The sequence below is a fragment of the Vanellus vanellus genome, assembly GCF_965231255.1.
Source record: "Vanellus vanellus genome assembly, chromosome: 20".
Lineage (NCBI taxonomy): Eukaryota > Metazoa > Chordata > Aves > Charadriiformes > Charadriidae > Vanellus > Vanellus vanellus.
In genome coordinates, this window is record NC_138925.1 from 8,118,790 (window position 1) to 8,146,160 (window position 27,371).

At 36.6% G+C, this 27,371-nt stretch overlaps 1 protein-coding gene across 1 annotated transcript in view; it reads left to right on the forward strand.

The window, feature by feature from the left end:
• The window catches only part of PRKCZ (protein kinase C zeta), a gene marked incomplete at its 5' end in the record, with an annotated part of 62,210 nt that overhangs the window by 21,234 nt on the left and 13,605 nt on the right, over positions 1-27,371 (forward strand). Inside the window, 10 exons of the mRNA XM_082493383.1 lie at positions 8,582-8,667; positions 11,605-11,736; positions 12,994-13,075; positions 13,790-13,842; positions 15,834-16,022; positions 18,998-19,095; positions 23,377-23,463; positions 24,180-24,315; positions 25,713-25,800; positions 26,540-26,659. Coding sequence (XP_082349509.1) covers positions 8,582-8,667; positions 11,605-11,736; positions 12,994-13,075; positions 13,790-13,842; positions 15,834-16,022; positions 18,998-19,095; positions 23,377-23,463; positions 24,180-24,315; positions 25,713-25,800; positions 26,540-26,659 — 1,071 coding nt within the window. The remainder of the gene's footprint in view (positions 1-8,581; positions 8,668-11,604; positions 11,737-12,993; positions 13,076-13,789; positions 13,843-15,833; positions 16,023-18,997; positions 19,096-23,376; positions 23,464-24,179; positions 24,316-25,712; positions 25,801-26,539; positions 26,660-27,371) is intronic.

A 27,371-nucleotide genomic window follows, 5' to 3' on the forward strand; every position in this document is an offset into this window, starting at 1 on the left:
CACTTTGAGTATTTTGCTATGTTATTTTTAAGCACATGTAATAAACTATGTAAAATCATAAAATTCTGCTCTCGGATGGCAAAGTTAGGATCTGTATAAAAAGCCATGACCCTTGCATAGAAATGCATTTGAGTGAAGTAACGAAGTGTCTTTTGGATGCTGAAAGCAGAAATACCTTCAGCACTTTAAAACATTTTAAATGAGACTACTTTTCCTGTATAACTGCCATCTTATTCTTTGATCCTTTTTTTTTTTTAAGAAGGATTTTTACATAATGCTAGTAAAATAATGCTCTCTTCTGTTAGTTTGTCCTGTAATGCTGTCATATTTTGTCACTTTTCCAAAATAATTACTCTTGTTCCAAAGAAAATGAAAATTTAAGTTCATTAGGGTATGCTCAAAAGATTACAAAAACTTCTATAGACCCTGTATGCAGGTCAAGTTACCATTGTATATTTCAAAGAAATCGATACTTTTCTGCAAATAACTGTCTTGATGCATGAAAACCAAATTTGTTTTCACTTAATTGACAAACATTTTTTCTGACTGGATAATATGAGAGTAAACTCTGAGCCGTTAGTCACATTCCTGACAGTTCTTAGTGATTAGTTAGTAGATAGTTAGTCTCGCAAGTAAAAAGAGAATTAAAAATCGTGGTTGACCTCACAGTTGGTGTTCTAGAATTCAGTAGGGAAGTAAGTAGATCAGCTGAACCTGCTACAGTTTCTCCAGCAGGAGACTGGAAGAGTCCTGCTCTTATCTTAGTTTAATCCCAGATTTATCCATCTTAGTAACATTGTAAGTGTATTCAGCTCTTCAACTCTTAGATGCACAGCAGTCATTAATGAAAAAAAAAAATGAATTGTTGAATGTGATGTAGATATGTTAAATTGTGCAGCCTTTCTTTGCTGAAGGTGATGCTCGGTTTGGCATGAGGTTGAGGTTAGACTTGTGGCTCCTGTGCATTACCCAGCCCATGTGCACGCTTCTGCCGTGGGACTTACTGCACTCACTGAAACAACTGTAGTTCTTATATTTAACATTAAGGCAGTCTGGATCAATTAAAAAATGTGGGGTTTGAAATACCTTATTATGAGATTTTTTTTAAAATCTTTCTTTTTTTGTTAACTTGGGATCTTTCTGGCAAACAAGCAATCTCTCGCATTTGTTTGCCATGATCGTTGGAGGGTTACATTTCTATTACTGTTTTCAAGAAATAATTCTGTAAACTGCATTTGCTACTAAGTGTTTAGCTATCTCTTTTAAAGTAGCAGTTGATTACCTTGTTTTGCTGAACAGCTATTAAGGCAGATCCTGGGATGTCTCCTGTTTGTTTGATAGCTAGAGTAACTGTCTTGCTTATTATTTTGGTAGGATGAATCGTTGTCTTCTGCAGTGGATGCCTCTGAGGTGCACCTCTGAGGCCTCACCCACAATATTTTTCCAATTAGTCCTTCTGTTGATCACAAGTTCAGGGAACTTTTAAGGACAACTTGCGTATTGTCTAAACATTTTATTTCTTACATGTCAAACAAAAAAATAATACTACCTTATTATCACTTAAAGTGAAAGCTTGTATTTTTAAAAATAGTTTTTTAGATCATTTTGTTTCTTAATTTTCTCATGTGTTTTGAATGCAATCAGTATTTTTAATGACAAGGCAATCCAGATTTTCTAATTGCTGTTCATATGAGGTTTTTAACCTAGATCAAGAAAGAGCATAAGGTATTAACAGGTGTGATTGATCTAAAGGGGCATACAGCACCAGTGCAGCAGAGACTTGCAAAGTGAGATGTTAGCTCTGTTTTTGTTGGGTGGCTTTGTCTTTGTGAATGTGACTTACCACCTTGCAATGGCATGGAGCCACTTCAACAGAAGGATACAAATATGAGCAACCAAGAGATCATGCATGAGAAATCAGTGTGTATGGAGGATGAGTTTTCCAGCTAGCAGTCCTGAACTGGGAGTCCGTTGATCCCCTTCTAAGTCAGCGGGGAGTAGGATATTCAAACAGTGTTCTAGCTGTGTTGCAATAAGTGCCAGGTAAATACTACTGTTCTAAGAGATAGAATTCTATTTCCTTGTTGGTTCTCTGCTGATGCTATATGTAGTACACTTCCTTTGTCATTATTGCTGTCTTAGTCGTACTTTTTTTTTTGACTCATAGAGGTTGATTTGACTTCGTAGTTAATCTTAGTGTCTGTTGGGGGGGGGGGGGGGGAAAGGATGGGGATAAGGTTCCCCAACTGCTAATCAATTTTAAATGAAATAAAAATAAAATTATATCTTCTGACCATTTTAATAATAGCAAGAGATGAAAGCATTTAATACCTGTATATTGTTAAGGGTACTCTCTTCCTTTTCAGCTTCTGAAAAAGAACAGCCATTGGTCATAACAGCTTATTCATAACAAAAAAGGGCCAATTAACATACCATACAATGTATGTCTGTTATGTGCTTCAGAAGGCAGTTTTATCATTTCAATTTAACTATTTGGGACTTATTAAGTGACAACATACTATTAAGAAACAACATACTATCAAAGTTCTTTAGAATTGCCAAAATTTGTTCTGTATTTATATGTAATTATTTTTATATGTTATCTTTTTATCTAATTCAGAGTATCTCTGAAATACCAGTATCAATTTCGTACTTGTAATTCATGAGTTGGTTTTGAAAGAATGCTTACTTGTCTGCTCAGCAAAACATTAAAAGAACAAAACAAAAACTGGGCATTCTCATACTGTCCAGCTGGGCGGCAATGTAATTGGCCTGTAAACAAGTTGCATTAATCTCTGAGAAGTGATTTGCAGCAATAGCAAGTTATCTCTGTGCTCTGTATAGTAAAAGATTTCATTATAGTTTGATCACATAAAAGCAGACTTTTGGAATTGCATTTATAAATTCAAATGCAGGGAAAATAACTTTTTTGTGGCCATCTTACTGCTCTTCAGTGGTGTAAACCACACTTTTCAGACAACTGATGATTACTCTTCCATATTCTGGAAAATACAAGTACTTCTAAATGCTCAGATGGGAAAAATAACATTTAGGGCTCGGGGACAGGTTGGGCCTGTCTTTTAAAGTGTTTCTCTTCTCCAGTGCTGGGAAAGTATGTTATCATTTGAAAAATAATTGTGCCGCTTTCTATTTCTCCCTGCTTTTCCAAGTTGCATCTTCAAAGGCAAGGTTCATGTCCTTTCTGCGAAGTTCTGAAGAGGTGATTTTGAATTGGGGGAGTATCATCTGTAGATGAGTTAATTTGGAATGAACGCTGAATAATAGGCAAATTGCTCATCCATTTATATCCACAATTAATTTGGGGGTTTAATTTTTTCCTTAAGTTTTTTTCCTACAGTATTTTTTTAAAAGATGGAAAAAACCCAACTCTAGGGGATGTCTTTGAAAAAAACAATATTAAATATATTTACAGGGTTCATTGTGCATTACTGTTGGGGAAGTAGTTGCACAGCTTGACAACAGAGGGAAGAATTGCACAAAAGCAACAGCCAGTTGTTTCACACTGCTTTTTGTTTAGGGGCAGCTGGTTAATTTTGTTTCAGGCATTCAGTTTGAGTATTTTTATTTCCCTTGTAATCCTAACTTGAAAAACAGTCTGTTTTTTCTTTTTCTCTTCCAATTTTCCGATCTTGGAAGTAGATAAAGTTCAGTACATTCATTGTAATTGGAATACATATTTGTGTTCCCCGATAAGAACTTGTTATTCCTGTTAGCAGCTTAAAATCTTTTGATTTTTCTCTAAACTTGACACATACAAAATAAATATTAAACTTATTTTTTTTATTGTTCGGTGAAGGCTTGTCTTCAGTATTCGTTGGAGACGAAAGATTATTTGTGTAATTAGGGGTATGTTAACTCATTAAGGACTTTGAGTTAGCTGCTTGGAGGCTGTAAGAGATATTTGATGTGTACTGTAAAATAAATGAAAAAATAGCACTTTTCATTAAACACAGTAAATAGTCATGCTTTTGTGATGGCACTCCTTTTTCTAGGTGACTGGCATCAATCATGGCTGTAAACAAATCTTGGTTTAGTTCTTGGTTATCAAGACTCAGAGAATACCTTACGTTTTTTGTTCTAAAAACACATACCAAACCGTTTTGTTTCAGGTTCAGAAGTATCTTTTTCCCATATGAAGTGTAGGGGTAAAATGCATACTAAGATTAGAGCCTTGTTCACACATTATACAGAACACTGACAATAAATTGTTTGCTTCTTATTTCAGGGTACATACTTACTGCCATTTTAAGAATCTGTTTATTGTTTAGGATGGGTTCTTTGATCTAGTATAGCTCTAGTCAGGATTTTTTGAAACTGATAGTGTTCAAAATAATAATGGTATAAAACCCCCAAATTTCTTGCTATAATCTGCTGTTATCCTTAAGTGAATTTTTAGGGAAGATGTCCTATTTCATGAGTGCATTACTAGATAGATAAAATACACGTTGTAGTCCAGTTCTGTAGGTTACTCTAAGCAGGTTGCTCAGGATCACATCCAGGCAGCTTTTGAGTATTTTGGCAGCCTCTCCCAGCGCTCCGTCACCCTCACTGTGAAGAAGTGTTTCCTGATGTTCAGATGGAACTTCCTGTATTCCACTTAGTGCCCGTTGCCTCTCATCCAGTCTCTGGGCACCATAGAAACCAGACTCGGGGATACCTGCACTTCAGGCATTTGTATGCACTGACGAGATGTCCCTTGGCCTTCTCTTCTCTGGAGTAGACAGTCCCAGGTCTCTCAGCCTCTCCTCATATGAGAGATGCTCCAGTCCCTTCATCATCTGTGTGGCTCTTCTCTGGACTTTCTCCAGTAGCTCCATGTCTCTCTTATATTGGGGAGCCCAAAACTGGTCACAGTACTCCAGGTGTGGCCTCACCAGTGCTGAGTAGAGGGGAAGGATCACCTCACTTGGCCTGCTGGCAGTGCTCCTCCTAATGTAGCCCAGGACACCGTTAGCTGCCTTTGCCAAAAGGGTGCGTTGCTGGTTCATGTTCAACTTGGTGCCCACCAGGACTCCCAAGTTCTTTTCTTGAAAGCGACTTTCCAGCTGGTCGGCCTCCAGCCTCCCCCCTGGTGCATGGGGTTCTTCCTCCCTGGGTGCAGGACTTCGCATTTCTCTTTGAACTTCATGAGGCTCCTGCCTGCGCAGCTCCCCAGGGGCTGAGGTCTCCCTGGCAGCACAACCGTGTGGTGTATCAGCCACTCTTGTGTCGCCAGCGAACTTGCTGAGGGTGTGCTCTGCCCTGTCCCCGTCCCCGCTGAGGGTGTTGAACAGGGTTGGAGCCAGTACTGTCCCTGGGGTACACTGCCAGTCACTGGGCTCCAACTAGACTTTGTGCCACTGACTGAATATGGACTACAAAAACCAGATTATTGACAATACTAAGAACATATTATTCTGCCATATAAATTTAATTTTATTTTGTAGTAATAATAATATTGCTTGTGATATAAAGGTGTTTCTTACAATGATTGCTCTTTTCTGTTTTCGTGTGTGTGTGTTTTGTTTTTTTGTTTTTTTTTTTTTTCCCTGCACCTTGGCCCCTTTTAGGGATGGGGAATAGGAATTGTCTTGCCTGCTCAATCAGTGGCAGCCATAGTGGTAAATTGTAGGGGTTCCTACTTTTTAAAGTGATGCTGTATGAACTTCAGTTTTGGTTAGACTGTTGCCTCACAAGTATATGATATAAAACCCTGACTTTGATTTAATATTTATTGTTAATTAGGGAAGTGACTTGCTCCTTTATTTACAGACTTCATCGGCACAAGCTGCTTGTTAACTTAGCATTCACTTAATATTCCTCATGTCAGTGCTAAGCTAATGTTCAGAACACAGATGTATTAGGTTGCCTCCATATGGTGCTTTGTCTAATGAATCAATTAGCTATTTTGGAAAAAATCTGTGTGAATTTTTTTCCTTTTGGTGAAAAGTCATCCTACAAATGGTGGAGCAGTTTCATTGATGTTTGAGCATATTTTTTGGCAAAAACTTTGCAATAGTTTTGCTAGGTTCTCATTTAAATTTTCTTTGCGCTTAGGAAAAACAGTTTGTTTGCTTTAAAGTTATATTTGGCAGATTTTGAAGAGCTATAGGAGTCAAACAGATCAGGTGATAGCCCTGTTCTAGTAACTTTGTCTTTGCCACTTCTGTGGCGTGCAGCCTTTCAGCTCCTTTGAGAAGTTGGGTTTTCTTACAAATTGTGAACAATTCATTTAGTAGCGCAGTGTCTGTTTCAAAGGCTTGCAGAGTAAACGTTTGCACATGCAAATAGAGTAACATATGAACGTTTGCGGATTTGGCACTGTAGATTTGTGGAGTTGCAGAAACTTCAATACTTTTATGTGCCTTGCTTTTGAAGGATAAAAATAGAGTATCTAAAATCAGAGCCAGTATTAGTCAGTGTTCACACGTTGTATGTCAGTAGCCTGTGATTTTTGGCTTGCTCAATATTAAGTTAAAATAACTTTTCAACAAAGAAACTATTTACTATTTACTACTTGCATTATTTTTAGACAGTGAAAATGTTTGGGCTTTTTTATAAAAGAAAATCTTCATCTTTGATCAGGTGTGGATATTTAAAACAACTGTTTAAAACTTGAAAGACAAACATTAAAGATGAAACTTTAAGATGATTTTGCATTAGCTTCTGAGGATTATAAATTTGCAGTTTAAGACCTTGTCAAAATGTAGCAATGTTAATATACTTCAATAGACTTGATTGATCAAGCATTCTTTGCTGTATTGTCTGGGGCAGTTTAGTTAACGTGATGTATTTTTCTATATTGGCTGATTAAAGGACAGCTTGAGCAGCTAACCGAATATTGGAATCTCAGTTTAAAAACAAACAAAAAACAACACAGCCCCTTTCCCTGTTCCACTTCCTGATTGAGAAGTTGCAACTTCTCTAAAAGAGAAAGATAAAGCGATGTGATAGACCCTGGTAAGGTGAGAGGGAAGAAGCGAGGATCGTTTCATTCTGAGCAAATGCTTATTATGAAAGAGAGCTGTTCTGGCTGGCGGAGCAGTGTATGGGTACCAAATACAGCCTGTGCGTAGCTGTCCACAAGACAGTATAAAAGGGTATGTCTTACTGTTGTCTTCTCAGTTATTTACGCTTCCTGTGCTGTTTAGTTCTCTGTTCACTATGAAACCACTGTACTTTATAATTTTCTGATTGAAGTAGCTGGGAATATATTTTTGTACAAGCTGCCAACTATGTTAAGTTGCATTATAACTAATATAAAGAATTGTTTTTTAAAAAGGCGTATATAAAACTTTGTACTGGGAAATCTTATTCATCCTGTTGATGAATAAGATAGCTTTAAATAATGATATTGAAATAAGAGTTATTCTAGTGTTTCACGCTTCTTTTTCAATTAGGAGTATGTTATCACACCCATAAAAACACTGTAAAATACTTTTGTTGGAAATGTCTAAGCAGGTGTGTCAGACTTGTCTCACTGTCTAAACTATGCTTGTTAACTTTAAATATTACAGGAAACTTTAAGAACTCCTAAATTTGAATCTCTTAATAGCTGTAATTAGTACTAATTAATCAGCAATGAAAATCTTGCCAAATATGAACTATTATTATTATTTTTTAGCCTCTTGACAGCAGGAGTATGTTGTCAGTTTTTACACTGCTGCTGAATTTTCTGCTGAACTGCCCCCCTCCCTCATCTCTTCCCCCGGTGCTCCTACTCCCCCCAGTACCCACTGGTGTTGCCCGCCGTGGCCAGCTTGTGGTCCCGGCTCTGTGGCACGGGTTGGCCATGTCACCGTTACAGCTGTGAGAAGCTCTAAATAGGACCGGTGTTGCACAATGTGTCTTTCAAGGCTCAATATTAAATATCAAATTCTCTAATTAGCCAGTTGCACAAAAATTGCACATATGTATGTGAAAAGCAACAACAAAAGTAATTTGGAGTCGATGGTCGGTACTGTCATAGACAGCATCTTGGGAAGTCTGGCTTAAAATGTTAAAGGATCTCTTGTTGTTATGTTCAGAATATATTAGAAATAATTGCAGACCTGCACTTCAACTGTTTCCGTAACAGAAGAAATATTTTGGTGATGTTTAATGACAAGATAAAAATGACATCAAAGAATATAACTCTCAATTCTTGTAGTATCTTTACTATTGTGTGTGTAAAGCATTATTAGCACCAGACATCCATTGCATGTTTACGTGTGAGGGTGACACGGTAAGATCTGCATTGTAATTTTAGCAGAGGAAACTGTTTCTTTAAGTTATCTGTCCCTCTCACCTGAGCTTGAACAGCCAGCAGCCAAGAAACTGTAACAGGATTATCATCGTGTCAGGAAGGAGAGAGGGACGGAGAAAAGGGAGAGGCAGCGGTGAAAGCACATCCCGCAGAAGCTGTCATTTACGGCCGCCTTAAAAAAAAAAAAAAAAAAAAAAAAAATCAGCAGGGATTCTAGCTGTGCGTTGGTATTTAGAAAAGCAAGATTGTTTTCAGTCACAACTTGCTTAACACAGTATGTGTGGCATTGCTGTGCTACCATGCTGCTGCTTTACACCTTTTTAATTTCTTTCTTAGAATCAATCTACCGCCGTGGAGCCAGAAGATGGAGGAAGCTGTACCGAGTGAATGGGCATTTGTTTCAAGCCAAACGTTTTAACAGAGTGAGTACTGTTGCATAAAATGTTGGGGTTTGGTAGTGTTCTGCAGTAATTGTTTTTTCAGTCTGTGCTTTTATTTTTTTCTGTGTTTGAGTGTTGAAAAGAAAGGAAAAGCAAGATGCTGCTTCATGTGACTTCTTGGTATATGCAGTGTGATTAAGGTTGTAACAATCAGAAAAACTTAAGTCTTTGAATCTCGGATGGAGTTAATAATATATGATTGGTGGAAATTATTTCTTTTTAAAGTCTCTAGACAAGTGGTTTAGTGACTATTTAAAGTGATGCATACTTAGAGCAGCTTTTCTCTGCTCCACTCTTTATGTGATTTTGATTGCTTGTAATGATCTTTTACCTTCAGTACTTTTTGTGATTCTTAAAGATTAGTGCTCTCTGTTAGCTGTAACTGTTTTGAATCTGAGGTATTATGTAACCTAATAAAGAAAAAAACACCCTGGTTTATTGAGCTAAAATACAACTGCGTTAAGAATCTGACTTAATCCACATAAGCAAGTGAATGTAGCTTTAAGGCTGAGACGCCTCCTTCACTTATCCCATTATGCCTAAGTATTGCAGCATGTATTCAAATGTAGTATACGCTTTGGGGAATGCCATACAAAACTGAGTATAGTGAGGCGAGTTAACTTTTTGATTCAGCACTAACTTTATTTTTTAAAATGAAATCAGCATCTTTTTTCCTAATGCTCCCTCCCCCAAAACTGCATTGAAAGAAGGAAAAGCCCCTTAAAACTCAGTATCTTCTAACTAGGTATGTGAAAAATAAGTCGCATATCAAACTATAACATGCATTTATATAATGTGGTGTACCAACTCAATTTGTTTAATTTACAGTATGAAACATATACTTTTCTTTGTGCTTATTTGCTGCATAGTTAAAACATAATTCTTTGAAACATTGTGAATATATACCTGCCACATTAATAATCCATAATGTTATAGATAATGATCTTTTAATGGAAATTAGGCAGTGAATATACACATAAAGATTTTGAAGCCTTATTAACATGTCAACAATCCTAAACAAGACTACTTTGTTATAACTGTATACAAATTAAAGCATATAAAGCCAGAACTCAAACTGTATCCAACTGAAGTTAGGGATAAAGTTGATGTGAACTGTAAAATGTGACATTAAAATGTATCAATTAATAATAAATCAGTCTTATATGTATTAATGAATTAAATACCAAATTTTAATGTTGACTGAATTTTTAAGACTGCAGTATTACCGTGTGAATTCCTTCCTTTTTCAAAGTAACCTTTTAAAACTCTTTCAGATAATTCACGTAAATGATCACATGCAAGAAACTAATCTTGTTGAACGTAATGTAAATGTTAATTTTTTGTTGTGTCTGTATGTGTTTTGGAGAGGTATGAGAGGTATATGTGTATTACTGAAGGAATTTGGGAGCTGCCCCTATTTCTTTTTTTTTTTTTTTTTTTTTTCCCCTGGTGCTTCCCTGCATCTGACTGAAGTAAATGAGATAATTTTGTATGTCATTTCCAGGGCCTAAGACTTTTTATTTAGGCTTAATATTACTGCTGCCAAACCTATACAAGAATTCTGATCGACGAGGAATTTTGAAAGAAGTGGCTATAGATGTCCAAGGCTTCTTCTCTTATTAGGCAGTATGTTTTTTGTGGGGTGTGTGCGTTTGGTTTTTTTTTCTCCTGGGCAATGCAGTTTGGTTTCCTCCTGATCAAGGAGGACTGACTGCACGGGTGAATGGGATGTAGTTAAGTTTTGTTTTCTACAGCTATCAAAATATAAGAGCAATACAGAAAATATTTTTTTAAATGATCTATTTTTTGACTTTTTTACCCTAATATTATGAGTAAGGATTTATAGTAGCTTACTGCTTTTAGGCAGGACACCGTATGTGATTCATTAGTCTGAGGATCTGAATAACCGCACTCTAACTTGCCGTTTGCTGGGTGGAACAGACTTTCACTGTTTCGTGGCTTTGGGACAGTTGCAGAGTTCTGTCTGAGCCTGGAATCGGGGACGAGCGCAGGACTTCGTGTGCTGCTTGCGGAACGGCAGGCAGCGTCTTTGCTGGGTGCAGTAATTACTGGAGAAAATTTGCTGATAGGGAATAATGAGTAAGTTTTCTGTTGACAACCTGTGCGCTTTGTAGAGGGGTAACTGGGACTGGGTGAACTTCTTGGCACGTAAGAATCTGACTGCTGTTTGGCACTTTGGGTAGAGTGGATAAAATGACCACAGCGTGCACACACTGGAAAAATTATTTCAAGACCTGCCCTGTTAAAGTCAGCAGTGGGATGTCTGCCTTCTGAATTTGTTCTTGTTTTGATTTAACTGGTTCAGATGCCATGTTGTCGCATGTATAAAAAGGCCATATATATTTGATAGTGCAACATACAGGGGTTTTACTTCAGACTTTGTAGATGAGTTTTAATTATGGAAAGTTTCTACTGATGTTCTACCACTGTTAAGTATGTAGGTGCAGATACAGAACGTTCTTCATACTTGAACTTGTCTGTTGTAACACTTTGCCGATCTTCTCCAAAGCCATCAGTTTGGGTACTTTTTATGCATAACTGCGTAGTACAAATTCCTGCACTTTCGTTTGGGTAACCTCTGTCAGAACCTGAAATTCAGAATGTACTTATTCTCTAGGAATGATTTCCTAATGTCAGGCTGTAATATGTTCCATATGCTTGAGATAGTTGTTTTCTTAACATTCATTAAAAAAGGACTGCATTTAGCTGAATTCTGAGTGTGAAGTGTAACCTTCAGTTCTTAGGGGAACCCTGGATATTCGAAAAGAATTATTATTCAGCATCTCTCAGGAGATGACTAGGATGGGTTCTGGTAGGGTGGATTCTTGCTGCTAGATAACTACTCACCTACAGAAGGGAATCCATAATTGAATTGATAATATGTATTCTGGCTTTTAGAGAGCGTATTGTGGCCAGTGCAGTGAAAGGATATGGGGGCTCGGAAGGCAAGGCTACAAGTGTATCAACTGCAAGTTGTTGGTCCATAAACGTTGTCATATACTCGTTCCACTGACCTGCAAAAGGCATATGGTAAGTTTGCATTCTGGATAAAGCTAAGATGTTTCATTGTGTCCCATGTTGCTGTTTCTAGATGTGCATCTGAGGAAATTAAATGCTGTGTGTGGTTGTAGATTTATAATACTTGGTGGTATGTAGCTTTCGGTTTCTGAAATGTCTATGGAGGCCAAGCCTTTGGACTGTGAACAGTAGAGACAAAGTGAGAAAAGCAAACTTGTGATATGACTGGGGTGTAAGCAGGTTGAGTTTGACTTCTCCAGTAGACCTGTTGTATTTTACAGGTAGATAAAGAGTTGTCGTTGACAATCTTGGCGTTTGTTCCTTTTACCCCATGGGAATGTTTAAAGAACTAAGGCACTAAGGTGGTTTTTGCGCTACCACTTGCAAAAAGGCTTGTTGCTTTCATGTTCTCGCCATCTCAGTTTTTCCAGTACTGTTCTCATCCTTGCTGTCCCCCTCATGTATTCCAGTGGCAGCTCTAGTGTCTTTACAGGACATTAAACACTAACCTGTGTCCTTGAATTTTTTAGCCCTTCCCCATGCTTACCACAGACTATAGCCAGCATCTGGCTGGTTGTTGTATCTTGTTGTCTCTAATGCAAACCAGTATTTTTCTTTATTGGTATAGCATATGACTTGCCTTGACGTTACTAGATTCTTTGCCAATTGATTTATGTATGTTGCCGTACCTGCTGGAATAGTCCTACATGTCTCACTATCTTATTATTCACAACTCATTATCATATGATTCTATGATTATGATTTGTGAATGAGACCAGGGTCCAAATGTACTACAAAACTGTTTGGTATTTTAATCTCAACCAATTTATGCAGTATCCTTGCATAATGAGAAACAATTCATGTTTTTTAAGTAGGAAAGGAGTATGCCAGTGCTCTAAATTGAGTGTATAACATCATGCTGAAGTGTTTGTTGCAGTTCCATGTAGAACAGACTCAGAAGTCTTATATAGAACTAAAGTTTGAACTTCGCCATAAAATATAGTAATCTTAGTTTTAGAAGACAGCTAAACAACTGTTGTAGTTGCAGAGAACGGTTGATGTAGCATTTAAGCTTTCGGTAGGCTGGTTTTATAATGCATTGTAAAATGTTAATATTTGGAAACACTTTCTACAAAATCCAGTTTTCGTTCTGGAAGATAACAAATGGAAGGTTCTCATTGTATTGTAGTTACATGGCAAGACATACTCACTTAGAAGGGACTGCATAAACCAACATTTTTTTCCTGTATAACGTATGTATTTTGCAAGGATTCGGTCATGCCTTCCCAGGAACCTCGGTTAGATGATAAAAATGATGAAGTTGACCTCCCTTCAGAGGAAACTGATGGAAGTGAGTACTCTCTTGTGAAGTTGGAATTCATGTGTTTCCCCATTTAGAGGCCCAGTTTCCACTCTTCCGGTTTGGGTTTTTTAAAGCTTACTTTGGATTAGCTCTAGTTTAGTCCCATGTACTAAATGCTCATTAGGGATTCAATTATAGTAAATGTACTTGTGAAGCATAGCATCTGGTTTGGTTTCATCCTAAATTCATATGCTCTGAAACCATTCCGGACTGAAGTGAAGCACAGAGCAATTGGCAGCAATAGATTTAAATTTTAAAAGAAACAAAACCTCTGCATTTCGGGTCCAAACTGTGATGCTAATACGAGTACACCCTCAGACATTAGGTATTTCTTAATTTTACGCTATTTGGAGTACTCTTTCTAGGCTAATATTTTTTGATGGTTTTACCTGTCTTGTTTGAAGGGCCCATCCATCCTACCAATTGTCCAAAACGACTCTGGCCTTTGTCAGGTGCTCTTCTGAGCTCAAAGGTTTACTGACAGATTTCTTACTGTCTCAGAGTTGGTTGCTTCTGCAGTACCCTTAGGATCGACTGTCAGGATTGCAAGAATAAAGTGGAAAAACATGATCAACTGTCCTGTAGTACTTAAAGCAAACTGCTGACCCTAAGTTACTAAATCATTTTCCCATTTATCAATTCTTAAAATTATTTCTAATGAAGGCCTTGTTAACCACACTACTTGTTTGATTTCTTTTCCAGTTCCCTACATTCCTTCAAACCGGAAACATGACACCATTAAAGACGACTCTGAGGTATGTTATACAAATATTTTTGTAATTCACATTTACATGCTCTTAATCATGTGACTTTTTGTAAAATAGCTAGCTTTTTGTCCTATTCTTTTCTGCTACCTTTTAAAAAAGAGATTCTGGGTTTTCTTTCTGAAAATTGGTAGTTTTTTCAAGTATTTTTGTTGGGTTTCTCAGATTTCTTCTGTATATAGCTCTCTCCAATCATGGTGCAAGACAGACTCTTTCTTTTTTCTCTCTTCCATTCCTGTTGGAATAACAGTGTTTTAGCAGAAGGTTTGACTTTATTGGTCCTTGCAACAAATGGTGGCTTTGACATTGTCTTGTCGCTCTTTCTAATGGATGTGCACCCTTTATCGCCCTCAGGCCACCTCTACAGGCTATCATTATGAAAGTTGGTTGAGTCTGATAATGCATTGACTATCCAGCTCTGAGATGTTTCATATAAATAATACCTAATAATCTATAGACAGCTCCTGTGGAAATACAAGTAGAATAACATACACTTAAACTCTGTTTTTCAACTCTTTTGTAGTAGACGGTCTGACCCAGTCTCTGCATGCCAAGAATATTATTCCTTTAAAGAGTTTGAAAAAAATCCCAATATACTAAAGGGCTTCAGGACATTTATTTTAAAAATGCTTCTGGCATGTCTAATAGATAGGCTGCACTCTGCATCCAGTAGCAGTTAGTTTGATATCCCGCTTTTAACAAGCCTGCACCTTTTTTCCTCTACCTCCACTACAATACTTGTCACTACCATTATTTCATGCTTGAGTAGTTCCTGCTCTTGGGTAAGTGACTGCCTGATTTTCAGTCATGTCTTTAGATTTTTATCTCAAATTCAGAGGTGGAAGGTTATAAATTTAAAATACATCAGAGAATTTTAATTGCTATCTAAAATTGCTGACTCCTGCTGTGGTTAGTACTCAGGTAGATACTGCTTCTGTTTAAGTTTTTGATAGGTGATGTTTGCTCAACTGTCCTGAATTTTGCTGCTCTGATTTTTCCCACCTTGCTATTGAGCTTTACTAAAATAATTTAAGGTATCCTGTAGAGAGTAAGTGGCATTCTGGGAGCTTTGTTGACTAGAATCTTTAAGCTCGGAGCAATCTCTTCTAATAGCAGTCAATCCTAGATCAAGATTCTTTATATAAATACTTTCCATAGTTCAGCAGAATGCTGATCTGTCTACAAGCATAGTAGTATGAGGTCAGATAAAAATAGGCCACAGAAGTATGTCAAAGCATTGTATGTATTGGTGAAAATGAAATGTCAAAGTGCGTGCTGCATTTGTCTTGTTCAGCTGCTTGATCTTCAGTCTCACAAGTTCCCATCTAATCCCAGCAAATGATCAAGATAAACTTTGTCTTTTTAAGTAATGAGTTTTAAAACATTTTTCACAGTGGAATATTTCCTGCAAATTCTCACAATTGAGAAATTGGTGTCTGCTTCTGTATGTTCCCAGGCACCTATTAGAAATCTTTAATTTTCATTAAAACTTTAGTGAACTTGATACAGGCAGCTGTTGCCTAAACTGAAACCGAGAGGTATATACATTAGCAAATTATTGTTTCTTTATCTGTCATCTTTTTAGGTAGTCTTTATTAAGTTGTACTACAGTATCTGTCAGAATATGAAAGATGCTCTTCAGTTAGTGCAAAGGATAATTCTAGATGGCCTGTGGTGCAAGAAGTTGAATAAAACCTCATTTCTCAAGGAATTGCCTTCTGTTTTCTGGTAGGGAATATTTAAGCGAATCATTGAACGAACTACTGCCTTGAAAAACATAATAGCTTTTAGTAAGAGCAAAACCAGTACCAACCAAACTTTCCTGAACAGATGTCTGATAATCAGCCGTACAGATCTGTGCGCCAGTGCCAATGGCGAGCAAACTCAGCAAGTTCTGTCCAGTGGTTAAAGACCTCTTTGCTTTCATAGTTACTTGTTCTGAAAATGTTGTCTGTTTCTAGCATCTGTTTCTTTTTATACAGGATATCAAACCAGTCATTGATGGAATGGACGGAATTAAGATTTCTCAGGGGCTTGGACTACAGGACTTTGATTTAATCAGAGTTATCGGACGTGGAAGTTATGCCAAAGTTCTTTTAGTTCGGTTAAAAAAGAATGATCAAATTTATGCTATGAAGGTAGTGAAAAAAGAATTGGTCCATGATGATGAGGTAAAAGTCTGTGTTAATTGCATTTTGTTACATATTGTAAAAATTTAGTATGCTTTAACAAAAACTATGCAACTGAGAAAGCAGCTAAGGTTTTAGACAACACTGTAATAGAAGTTTTACTGACTTTTGAACTTACTTGTCATCAACTGTGTGAAGCACTGAGAATAAATCTGAGAAATGTCTCTTATTTTAATAACAACTAACAGTAACTAGTAGTCTTAGAATGCACATGAAAAATATTCCAACCTGGATGTGCTAATCTGTAAGTGAGATAAATAAGGTAGAATTTGGGCACTTAATTTTGAAAGAAAACAGAGATGTTTTCCAAGGCAAATGAACATAGCTGCAAACATTGTCTGTATTTCAGAACAGGAGCTGAAACTGTGTTCTTACAGTCACAATTATAGAGTTTATGTGCAATTGACACAGTACTCTGGAATATTTTTTCTATGGGTTTAAAAAAACCACCTGTGCTACTACCGTTTTTTAAAAAAAAACTGTTGCTACTACCAATCCTGTTGAAATTCTTTTAATACAGGATTTCAAATGCACAAGTTTGGGAGGGTAAAAAAAAAAAAAAAAAAAAAAGAAAAAAAGGAGGGGGGAAAAAACCCAACAACCCAACCCTTTGTGTTTTTCCTATATGCCTTCCAACAAGTATGAATATTAGATTTTTATATCCATTCTGGTTTTTTGTAAATGTGATGAAGCAATCCCAGCAAGCAAGGAAGGCAGGCTTGAGCCACCTATAATGCCATCAGAGTAGAACCTGCCACGTTAAGTAATGGAACGGGGGATGGGGTAACTGGAATGTATGTGGTCAGGCCACAGCCCTGATAAATCAGTGGCGAGACCTGATGGAACGATAACAAGTGGTGTCAGGTTTGATTGGAACGCTGCAGTGTGACATGCTCACGTGGGAGTGGCAGTGTGTATGACAGGGTATATACAGTATGACACCATTAAATATTTGAAGAGTAGAAAGTAGTACTGCGTCATCCTTGTGGCTGGAATCCCAAGCTCTAAAATACAGTAAAAAAAGAGGTGGACAAACAGTCTCACCTCCTAGGGAATTTCTTACATAGCTGTTCTTACAATAGAAACTGAATTTTTCAAATAGAATGCAATTTTTAAGCTGATGACCTTACATTAATTTTATCCTACTAGGAGGACTGGATTTCTTGAAAGTAGGATGTTGGGACAAAAATCCAAAACGTTGTTTTAAGTACTGTTTGTGTTGGTAGTTTCAGTCGGTTTCTCTGGCTGCTGTTTTGCCACTATTGCAGACGCGAGGCTTGGGAGATGAAAGTTGTAAAGTTCTTCTAAACTGCTTTGGTGGCTTGCTTGTTTATTTGATGTTCCTTTTTATAATTGAAGATTAGGCTGGTGTGTGGTTTATTTAGTGTGTTGCCTTTTCAACATGTTTTTCCACGAAGGTAGAAGCTAAAGAAAAGTATTATTTAATGAGTTACGTAGTTGTTCCTGAGAATCAGGGGTAATGAGAAAAGTCCATCTTGAATAGTGGCTCTCATAGGTAACCGCATAGAAGATTGAGCTAATTGGTTTTTCTTTTCTGTAAGATAGGCTGGATAGTGAATTTCTGGGAATTGATAGGACATTCACTGAATTCTGTGAATGCATGAGATACTGCAAGTAATGGAGATTTCACCTAGTAAATGTTTCATGGAGAAAGAAAATTAATTACATAGCAAGTATCACTATGTTTAAATCAGTGCTTTCCAGGTAATAGTTGATATGGGAGAGAAGTAAAGATTCTTTTCTAAATAAGAATGAAGCAAATCAAGTACCTGGGCTTCTGCTATTACATTTTTCTAAGCTTAATCTTGTTAACAGTAGTGCACTGGTATAGTACTAATGTGCTGCTACACAAGTGCAATAATGAAGATGTTAATTTAAAGACTGTTAAAGAAAAGCTTATTTGGTCAAAGCAAAAAGCAGTCGACGTGTTTATTGTTTTAGTCAAAAAGTGGATTCTTGGCTCATGTTTGGACCCAGGTTTACCCTTCCAAGGTGGTACATTTTCAGGAGTGTCTGAATACAAAACCTAACAGACTTATTTAATTTGATGGTCACATTTCTTGATTTCCTTTGAGACTTTAATTTCACTAACTAGCCTTGACAGGAAGGAATTTTTTCAGTATCTGTCTCTGGTGTCTTCTGACTGGTTGCAAAGCTGGAAGTATCTGTTAGAAATGGAGAATTTTTAGAACCATTGTATTTCTAGTTTGATGGCAGGGTACTGAGTGTTTGCAGGGTGGAACATGAGTGCATTGCACAAAGAGTGAATATCCACTGCTAAACCCAGTTGCCTGTGAGGTTTAAATTTTGTATGGTTATATGAAAAATGATTAAATGCTTTGTTATTACAGATCTGAATTTTGCAGTACTATGCCAGTATTCAAATTTTGATAGGTTTTTATTATATGGTATTGCACTAAGTATTTCAGGACTTCTCCCTGCAGAAGTTGGGATACTTTTAAGAATTACTTTAGTTGGACAAACTAATCAGATTTCAGTAGTTTCATTGAATTAATTTTGAGTTTCAGATGAGACAATGAAGTTCAGTTTATTTGAACCTTTTAAAAACTGGAGATTCACATTGCTTGTGTTACTGGCATGAGTTGCTTCAGCAGCCTTAGGATCATTTCTTTAAGATAATTGAATTTATTTCTATGAAGCAGTATGAGCAGTGTATCTACTGTTGCAGATATATGATATTTTAAAATGGCTTAAATTTTGTGCACACCTTTCTAAATGGTTAAACTTCTGAATATGTAATTGAATTAAAATGTTTTATAACTTCCTCCAGATTTTAGGGGGTTTTGTCTTTCTGAAGAACATATGTAACAATGACGGTATGTGTAAGGGAGCATAGATGTTCACAATTTCTTTTCTGGGAATACCCACAGTGGTTATCCAGCAGGAGTTCTGATTGTTCAATTACTCTATTTCAGGATATTGATTGGGTACAGACAGAGAAACATGTGTTTGAACAGGCATCCAGTAACCCATTCCTAGTTGGTTTACATTCATGCTTTCAAACAACAAGTCGGTAAGAAAGATCTGAAATTATTTTGTTTTGAAAATCTTGATCATTGTACTAACTGCTTCTCATAAAGCAAACATAACCACTGCCATCGCACAGTCAGTAGCTTTAGGAAGGAAGCATTAGTATTGTCGGGGATTCACCACTGCGCAAAGCCAGGTCTAGCGGGGCAGCCTAGCCAGTGTGGGGTGGAGAACGAGGCAGGGTTTTCCAGGCTCACATCTGCAGGGAGATGACTGGGAATGAAGAGGAGCTGTGCGCTGTCTTCCTGAGCACAGACCACGTGGCTTCAGGAGTGGGAGGATGGTGGGAGGGTAAAACAGCTTTATAAGAGATAGTTCATAGTTGTACTGATTCTACTGAGGAGAGCCAAATCAGTTCTCGGAGGGCCAAACTGTAGTTCTTTTGTTCTTCAAAACGGTGTAAGAGTTGGGCTGCTCAGTGATAACAACTTTTTCATAGTGACTTAAAAACCTACATGTATATGAAGTACTTTTTACCTATATGAGGCTTACAAGCTCTTAGCAGTTATTGCTGAAGTAGGTGATTTCACTTGAAAAAGTGCTTAATAAACTCTTGGCTACTTCAAAATACTAGTTTTTTGTCCTTGTGTACATAATCCAAAGTGGATTATTGGCTTCTTATTTTGCAATTGGAATATGAAGAAAATCAAGGAGAACTTTTATACCCATGCTTATGTACGTCACTGGGGAATTTGGACGTGTGGGGGTTTTGTGGTTAGTTGGGGCAGGGGTTTTGTTTTCATAGGCACCTCTTTACTGCAAGACTTTTATAATGCCTAGAGCCATGTGTATTGTAGTCAGAAGATAAGTCATTCTATCCGGCTTGCTTGGATGGCACGCAGTGTAGAGTGCAAACAGTTTTAAGAAGTTTCCATGCATTATCTAGTCATTTATCCTTAAGAATAATCACTTGTTCATTACAATGTGTATTATCAATTTTTGAAATACGAAGGCATGCACTGTGCTATTCAGTCCCCAAACCTGTAACCCTTTAAAGGTTATAGTCATAGGAAATAGCTTTTTCCTAGCAAGAAAGGTACATGGACTGGGGAGTATCCTGGAGCAGGGAGAAGGAATGATGTCCAAAGGTGACTGACTAAGGATTTGACCAAAAGAAATTTGTCTTGCAGACAAAAAATCCTAATCTTTAAACAACTAACAAACTGTTGTGAAAGGCCCTTTAGGTTAAACCGATATTCACAAGCACGTTCTCACCAAATACTAAGTAGCATTGGACATCTAACATAAAAATTCAAGTAGTCGGGCACGGTGAAGTTTTGAGAATGAGCTTTCTTACAAATATTGGAAACGAGAAAGAGGCTGAATTCAACAATAGAAGGATCCTTTGCATGCCACTTTGGTAGTTACGTTGACATAGTTGAGGAGCAGAAATAGAAAAATCTATGCTGAATACAGTTAAAGCTTTCTGTATCCTGTTGTATCTTTAGGAGTCCTGTCTTTCCAGTGTAGCTTCTCCTTGCAGTGAAACTATAGTTTTATGGTTATAACTTCAGCCACTTGCCATGGATAAAGCCATAATGTTGTGAATTCACAATTTGGTTATAGCTGTAATGTTATAAAATCACAATTATAACCTCATCACAGGAACAAAGAAGCATGAAACTGATTTGATGGGGATAAAGTCATCGACATCAGATTGTGTTAACTGGCCCAAACAGTTTGTGTATGAGCGTACTAATAGGGGAGAAGAAGTTCCAAAGGAACATGTTCTTTCTTTTAAATAGAATTTGAAATAAATTTTTATGATAAAAGAAATATGTACTTAAGAGATGCTAATTGATGCTAAATGTAGCTGTTTACATTGTTTCAGATACTAGTGATGCTTACTTTATTAGCATAACAAAATATATGCCTTGGGCTTGCCCAGAATTGCCAGATAAGTGTCTTCCAACAATAATCCAGAAACCTCCGTCCTGCAAAACCATTGATGTTTGAGTAAATCCTTCTAAAAAACGGCAAGGGCTACCTGTATTCACACACTTATGTGCTTGAATGTGACTTGACATAAGCAACTTTTAATTACAGGTTCTGAACAGTGATAAAGCGTTGGAAGCTCCTAAATAGGGTAGGAAAGTTGGACGCAAAAAAATATCAGGCATGCTGTAATAAAATACTCATGGCATTGTTACTTACTTTATTTATTTAATTTTAGTTTAGTGTTTTAGTGTTTATATTCTTGTGGGGAAGCCACTGAAAGATTTGCAAGCTGGGTTGTGTCCAATAATTTTTGCTGATTTACCTTTTAAGTTTTTAGCTTGAGTTTTTAAAATGCAGAATCCTTTTCAAAGGAAAAAAAATCTTTAATTGTTTGAGGGACTATAGCATGTGTTTTCCAAATGGAATGTCTTCCAATGTGTGAATATATGGAAAGGAGTTTTCAACTCATGCAAAATTAGGTGTGTAAAGAAGTACTGCCTCCTGAGACAGCTGCAACCTTCGTAAGAAACTCCCACTCAGCGTGTTTCGATCCTGTAGGTCTCTCTGACCTTGGCAGCATTGCCTGGATCATACTTTCCCAAGGATGAAACTTTTCCTACAAACTGTGATAGAAGTCTCTCTATATGGCTGATTCTACCTATATTTCTTCCCCTACTGACTTTTCTCTTGTTTGTTTCAAAAACTTGTTCTACGGAGGAGCTAATAAGCCTCGATGCCTTTCTGTGCCCTGGTCTTCCATGTAGTGAATATGTGATGTCGAGAGTAACAGAAGTGGGTCCACTACACTTCCTTTTGACGCACGTTTTTCTACAGATAAAGCTCTTGGCAAAGTCAAGGGAGAGTGGGATTTCATTATCTGTCCTGCTAGCTCACCAAGTTTAGTTTTCACTTCTGATAAATAATGGACATATGTGAATTGAGTTTCTCAGACTGAGACTAAACAAGAATTTGAGGACTATTTATACAAATGAAACAGAACACTTTTTTTTTTTTTTTCTTCTAGGAATGACAGTGTGTTTCTTAGCAGTGTATCGGGAAGAGTTCAGTGATGATCATAGGGTTCAATACACACAAAATTATTTCTAATAATATTAGATCATGTAACTTTATTGGAAAAATATTATTGTCATATGCTATTCAGATAAAACTGTTCTTTTTGAAAGTAAATTTTGGTTACATACCTTGAAGTGAGTCTCATGTCATCTTGCTTTCACTAGATCTCTTTGAGTGTTTCAGGAACTGCACCATCACAAACGGCAAGCTTTGTAGTTATATTTAATTGCAATCACAACTCCTACAAAACATTGATCTCTAATATTGTCAGATACTCATTAATTACTGTTAATTATGAAGTAATTTTTAAAAGATGGTGATCTCATAATGGCAAAACTATATCAAAATACAAATTTAAAGTTTCACATTTTTTCCATGTGGAAATCTTGTTGACTTAAGTGTATATAAACTACGGTTCATCTACAGAGCTGTTTGGATTTGATGTTATAGCTTTGCTATTAAAAAGAAAAAAAGTTTAGTCAAGCAGATGGATAATTATTACATCAGGGAAACCTGTGTCTGATTACTGATTGGTTACCCTTTAACAAGAAAGGCTTGAATTTAACTTGATGGATCTTTTGAAGTATTTTTTAGACTTTAAACCTTTATTTTAAATAATAGCATTGTTTCAGGCAGGCTTTTTTCTTTTTAGTCAATCGGGTGTTGTTGTTCAAAGCAGTGCGCTCACTGGGCAGATCTTATACTCTGGAGTCTTATTCCATAAAAGTCAAAAGAGTCAACATCACTGAATAAGAGGCAGTCATGTAACTAATTGTTGTTCTGTCGTTTTGCAAATGAGTAACAACTTTACCTCTTTTGGATAAACTTTCATTTTTGTCATGTGTCATCTTCTAGCATATTTCTGTGGTTTTGCTTTTATTTCCAAATAACTTTTTAAAAAGTCTATACATCATTATATACTATGGGTTTTTTTACCTCATTAGATTAGGCAAATGCTGTTGTGTTCTGTACTGTTTAAATAGTTCTGCAGGTTTAACACCAAATAGTAGCCTGTTGTATGCAGCTGCCTCTGCTTTATGTTTAGTCTGTCATTTAAATAAAGGATGTGATCCTACATAATATGGATCAAATAAGTGCTCTCTTTTTTTCTCTTAAATTGTTTCTGTAACAATAAGGAAATCTAGAAGTCTAATTCAAGACTGGAAATGAAAATGGCTGAAGTTGGAAGGATAAGAATAGTTTTGTTTCTTGAGTTTCCTTGGAATCCATTAACTGTATTATATACTTTCAGATTGTTTCTTGTCATAGAGTATGTAAATGGGGGAGATCTTATGTTTCATATGCAACGGCAAAGAAAACTTCCTGAAGAACACGCAAGGTATTTTACCGACACAGTTACAGTGGGCTTTTTGCATTGTAGTTGTTTAGTGTTGTATAAAGTGCTTTCTAAACTTGATGCCATAAAAGAATATGAACAGCGAAGAAAGAATGAAAGGTTGGTTCTTAAGTTTAGAATGTACTGCCCTGGGAAAAAATGTTAATTTTAATTTATTGAAGCATATATATATATTTTTTTTTTTTTAAAGAAAGCAACCATTTCTTAAGTAGTTACAGTTATTTCTATTTACTTGCTTATTGCTTCATATTTAGGTAATGCTTCCTTGATCTGTTGATGGAAGATATAACTATTCCACTTACTTAAGTCTTACATTGAATTAATACTGTTCTGGTTGGAGAAGATGAAAAATCTATTTTGCATAACTTTGCAGTATGTAAATTCTCATTATAACTCCTAATAAGCTGAAAATACAGATCTTCTGTGTTATACTTGGAATTTTCAGACAAAAATATGTAGGATAAAGAACAAATATTTTCTTAATTAGTAGAATTAAAATAATTTCCTGTATTTAGTTTAAGGAATGGTTTTACAGATATGAGATCAGTGTCCTTATGTATCAGTGTAGCTTCTTTTTGATATCCAGTAGATAGAGCAAAGCTGACTGTAAAGTGGTATTTTAAGAACAGATATTTTTATTTGCACTAGCACTTGTACAATCTTAAAGCTAATATGAATTTTCTCCTTTTTAATTGCAGGTTTTATGCTGCTGAAATTTGTATTGCTCTAAACTTCCTACATGAAAGAGGCATAATCTACAGAGATTTAAAACTAGACAATGTTCTTTTAGATGCAGAGGGTCATATCAAATTAACAGATTATGGCATGTGCAAGGTAGGATTTTTCTTACTGTTCTCTTGTCACTTTGTCACCCAGTAGTGTCACCTGTAACTCTCTGGTTATGCTTTTAAGTCGGCTGCTGCATCCAGTGATATTAAGAGAAAACTGAGAAGAGTTATCCTTATCTCAGCACTAGTGTTACTGAGCCAGAATTTGGTTGTGGAAGAGGAACTTTATTCTGAAAAATGACTGTTGAAGAATAGAACCACAGTGGTAATTTTTTTCCTTTGTGTACTTCAAGTTATGTGGGTCATTTCTGGGGACAGAAGAAGTTTGGCCTGTTGGCTAATTTATTTTATCTACTTAAATTTCCTATGTGACCCAAGTTATAAAGTTATCTTTAACACCACTATGTTTTTAAAAGAGTCTCTTCCATCTCAGTAGCTGTGCTCCTGTGACTATGAATTGCGTTGCTCATTCGCTGTGGCTGCACTGCGCAGGTTATTGACAACGGGGGCTCTCTGCTGTTGCGAGCCTTACGCTGCATCCCTGGCAGCGAGAGGCAATTTAGAGAGCAGTGCTTTCAAAGCTCCTGGTAAAGTGTAGCATGTACTTAACGCCTTGCAGGCAAAAGGAAGAAAACGTCAATAGAAAATACCAGTGTAGAAGACGCTAAATTTAAAACTTCTGCCTGTAAAGTTAGAATGCCAGACCCGACTGAAGTGGTTGTAATCTGACAAGAAATCTGCTGTCCCCTGAGAGCTGTTGGTTTGACCTCCGGTCTCCTTGTTAGTGCCACGCTGTCTCTGGCTAGCATGTGCAAGGAGATTAGAGTCCAGTCTCTTGGTCAGAATAAGTTTCTGAAGCCAAAACTGCAGCTGGCGTTGTGTTGACTCTTAAAAGTCCAAGGATGGAGTGTGTAATACTAACTTTTACTTAACTTATTTCAGAACATGGTTAAGGCATATTATGGTGATGTAATGAGGAAAGCTTGTCTCATTCCTTCCCTAGAGTAGATACTGCACCAGTTTCTGACAATGCCGGACTAGAATGTTTCTCCGCTATCAAAGTGCACAGATGGTGGGGATGCAGCAGTTATATAAATGTTTGATTCCTCATTCCTAAAAATAGAAGTTCTTTTCCCAAAATCTATTTGAAAAGGACTTCCAAATTGGGTTTGATCTGAATTTTTTTTTAAATGTATCTGTAAGTAGTAAGCAAAATGCTGTTACAAATGTGTTGTGACTCAGTCTTAGTCAATTTGCTGAAGGTAAGCTGTAAAGTCATAAGCCAGCTTTGAGCACTAGGAGTGTTTATTTTGCTCTAACGTTGCCTGTTTTGAAAGGAAGGTCTTTAGACTCCCTAAGTAACTTGGCTTTATAAATCTAATTAAGGGAAATTCCCAGAAAAGGAGGTCAGCTTTTAATTTATGAAATGATTTATGCGTGTAGGAAGGTTTGGGCCCTGGTGACACTACAAGCACTTTCTGTGGGACACCAAATTATATCGCACCAGAGATCCTCAGAGGAGAAGAGTATGGTAAGCTATGACTAAACAATTTGTAGTTATAATAAATCACAAAGCAAAATTCTAGTTGTAGATTGGTTCAAATCCAATTACTTTTCGATTGCCACACTTTTGTGCCATGATATGTTGAGAAAATTGAATGCATATTGGACAGTTTAATATTTTTGGAAATTATAAGGGTATTTTTGTTTTTTCTCTTGCAATCACTCATTTCAGCTTCTTTTAAATCATACTTTCCCTGAAAAATAACTATTAAATGATACTGTAGCATAACCAAGTCCACTTCTTAAACTTGACATCCCAGCTACTACTGTCTTCCAGACAAGGTTATAGAATGCTATAACAATGCTATATATTGCTCATGCAGAAGTCAAAAGTATTTTTAACCAGTCGTGTTGTTTGTGAACTGATCAGATCAATGGGTTGAATCTGTCACTTAGTTATAAGGCACTACAATGTTTAACTCTTAAATATATATGAAAATTTTCAGCTTAAGTACATTGAATTTTCGTTTAAGCATTGCTGTCTGGCAGACTCCTACAAACTCTTATCCAGATTACCGTTGTAATCCCAATTCGGGAAAACTCTCAAGTCTCATCCAGTGATAGTGGAGGTCATGATGTCATGGCTTCAGTGAAAGTAGAGAATTTCAGTACTCTGTAGAACTGAGCCATTAATCTTCGTTTGTATGAGAGATAGCATCTAAATTGAAGGAGTCCTGGCTGAAAGTCTGCTCTGCAAATATTTACAGGGTTCAGCGTGGACTGGTGGGCTCTTGGTGTGTTGATGTTTGAAATGATGGCAGGAAGGTCTCCCTTTGATATTATTACTGACAATCCAGACATGAACACTGAAGATTACCTCTTCCAAGGTATAGTCACTTAGATTATTTTTTTTTTTCCTTTATTGGGGGAGAAATAATGAAAATCGGCAAGTCCAGTAGGACAGTTGAGTTTTTCCTTTTCCATTGTTATCCCATAGTACTACTACCCAATAGCCTGTAGATCTACTGTAGATAAGGGGCCCCAGTATTCCAGTTCCTCATCCCAAGAATTTATTTTGTTGGCCTCAGATAAAATGGTCTGAAAATAGGAAGTCTTCAGACAATAAAATATTTATTAAAAATGTCCCCAGTTCAGAAATAATAGACAGAAGTTGTATGGAATGGTATCTTTGTTAGAAAGCAGTCCACAGGCCAAGAATTAACTTTAAAATTCAGTGCTACATGAGAGAATAGGAGGATTGTTCTTGACAGAACTGCACTTCAACCTGTAGTTTTGCTCTAGATAACTTTTAAACTTCTTTTACTTCTCTTTTCCTTTTAAAAAATTTTAGAAGTTTTACCTTCCAGGAATAGTGATGTATGAATTTCTCTAAACACAAGTAGTAATACTTGCCATATTTATTACAACAGAAACTCTGTAACAGTTCGGGGAATTGCAAAGTTGCCTACTCCCTAATATGCAGAACCATTCTTTAAACTATTACTGCCATGTGTAACAGAACCTGCCATGGTGGTTTTGACGAGCCTTATATTAAATCAGTTACTGCTTAAAAAAAATAAATCACATTTTTCCATATAC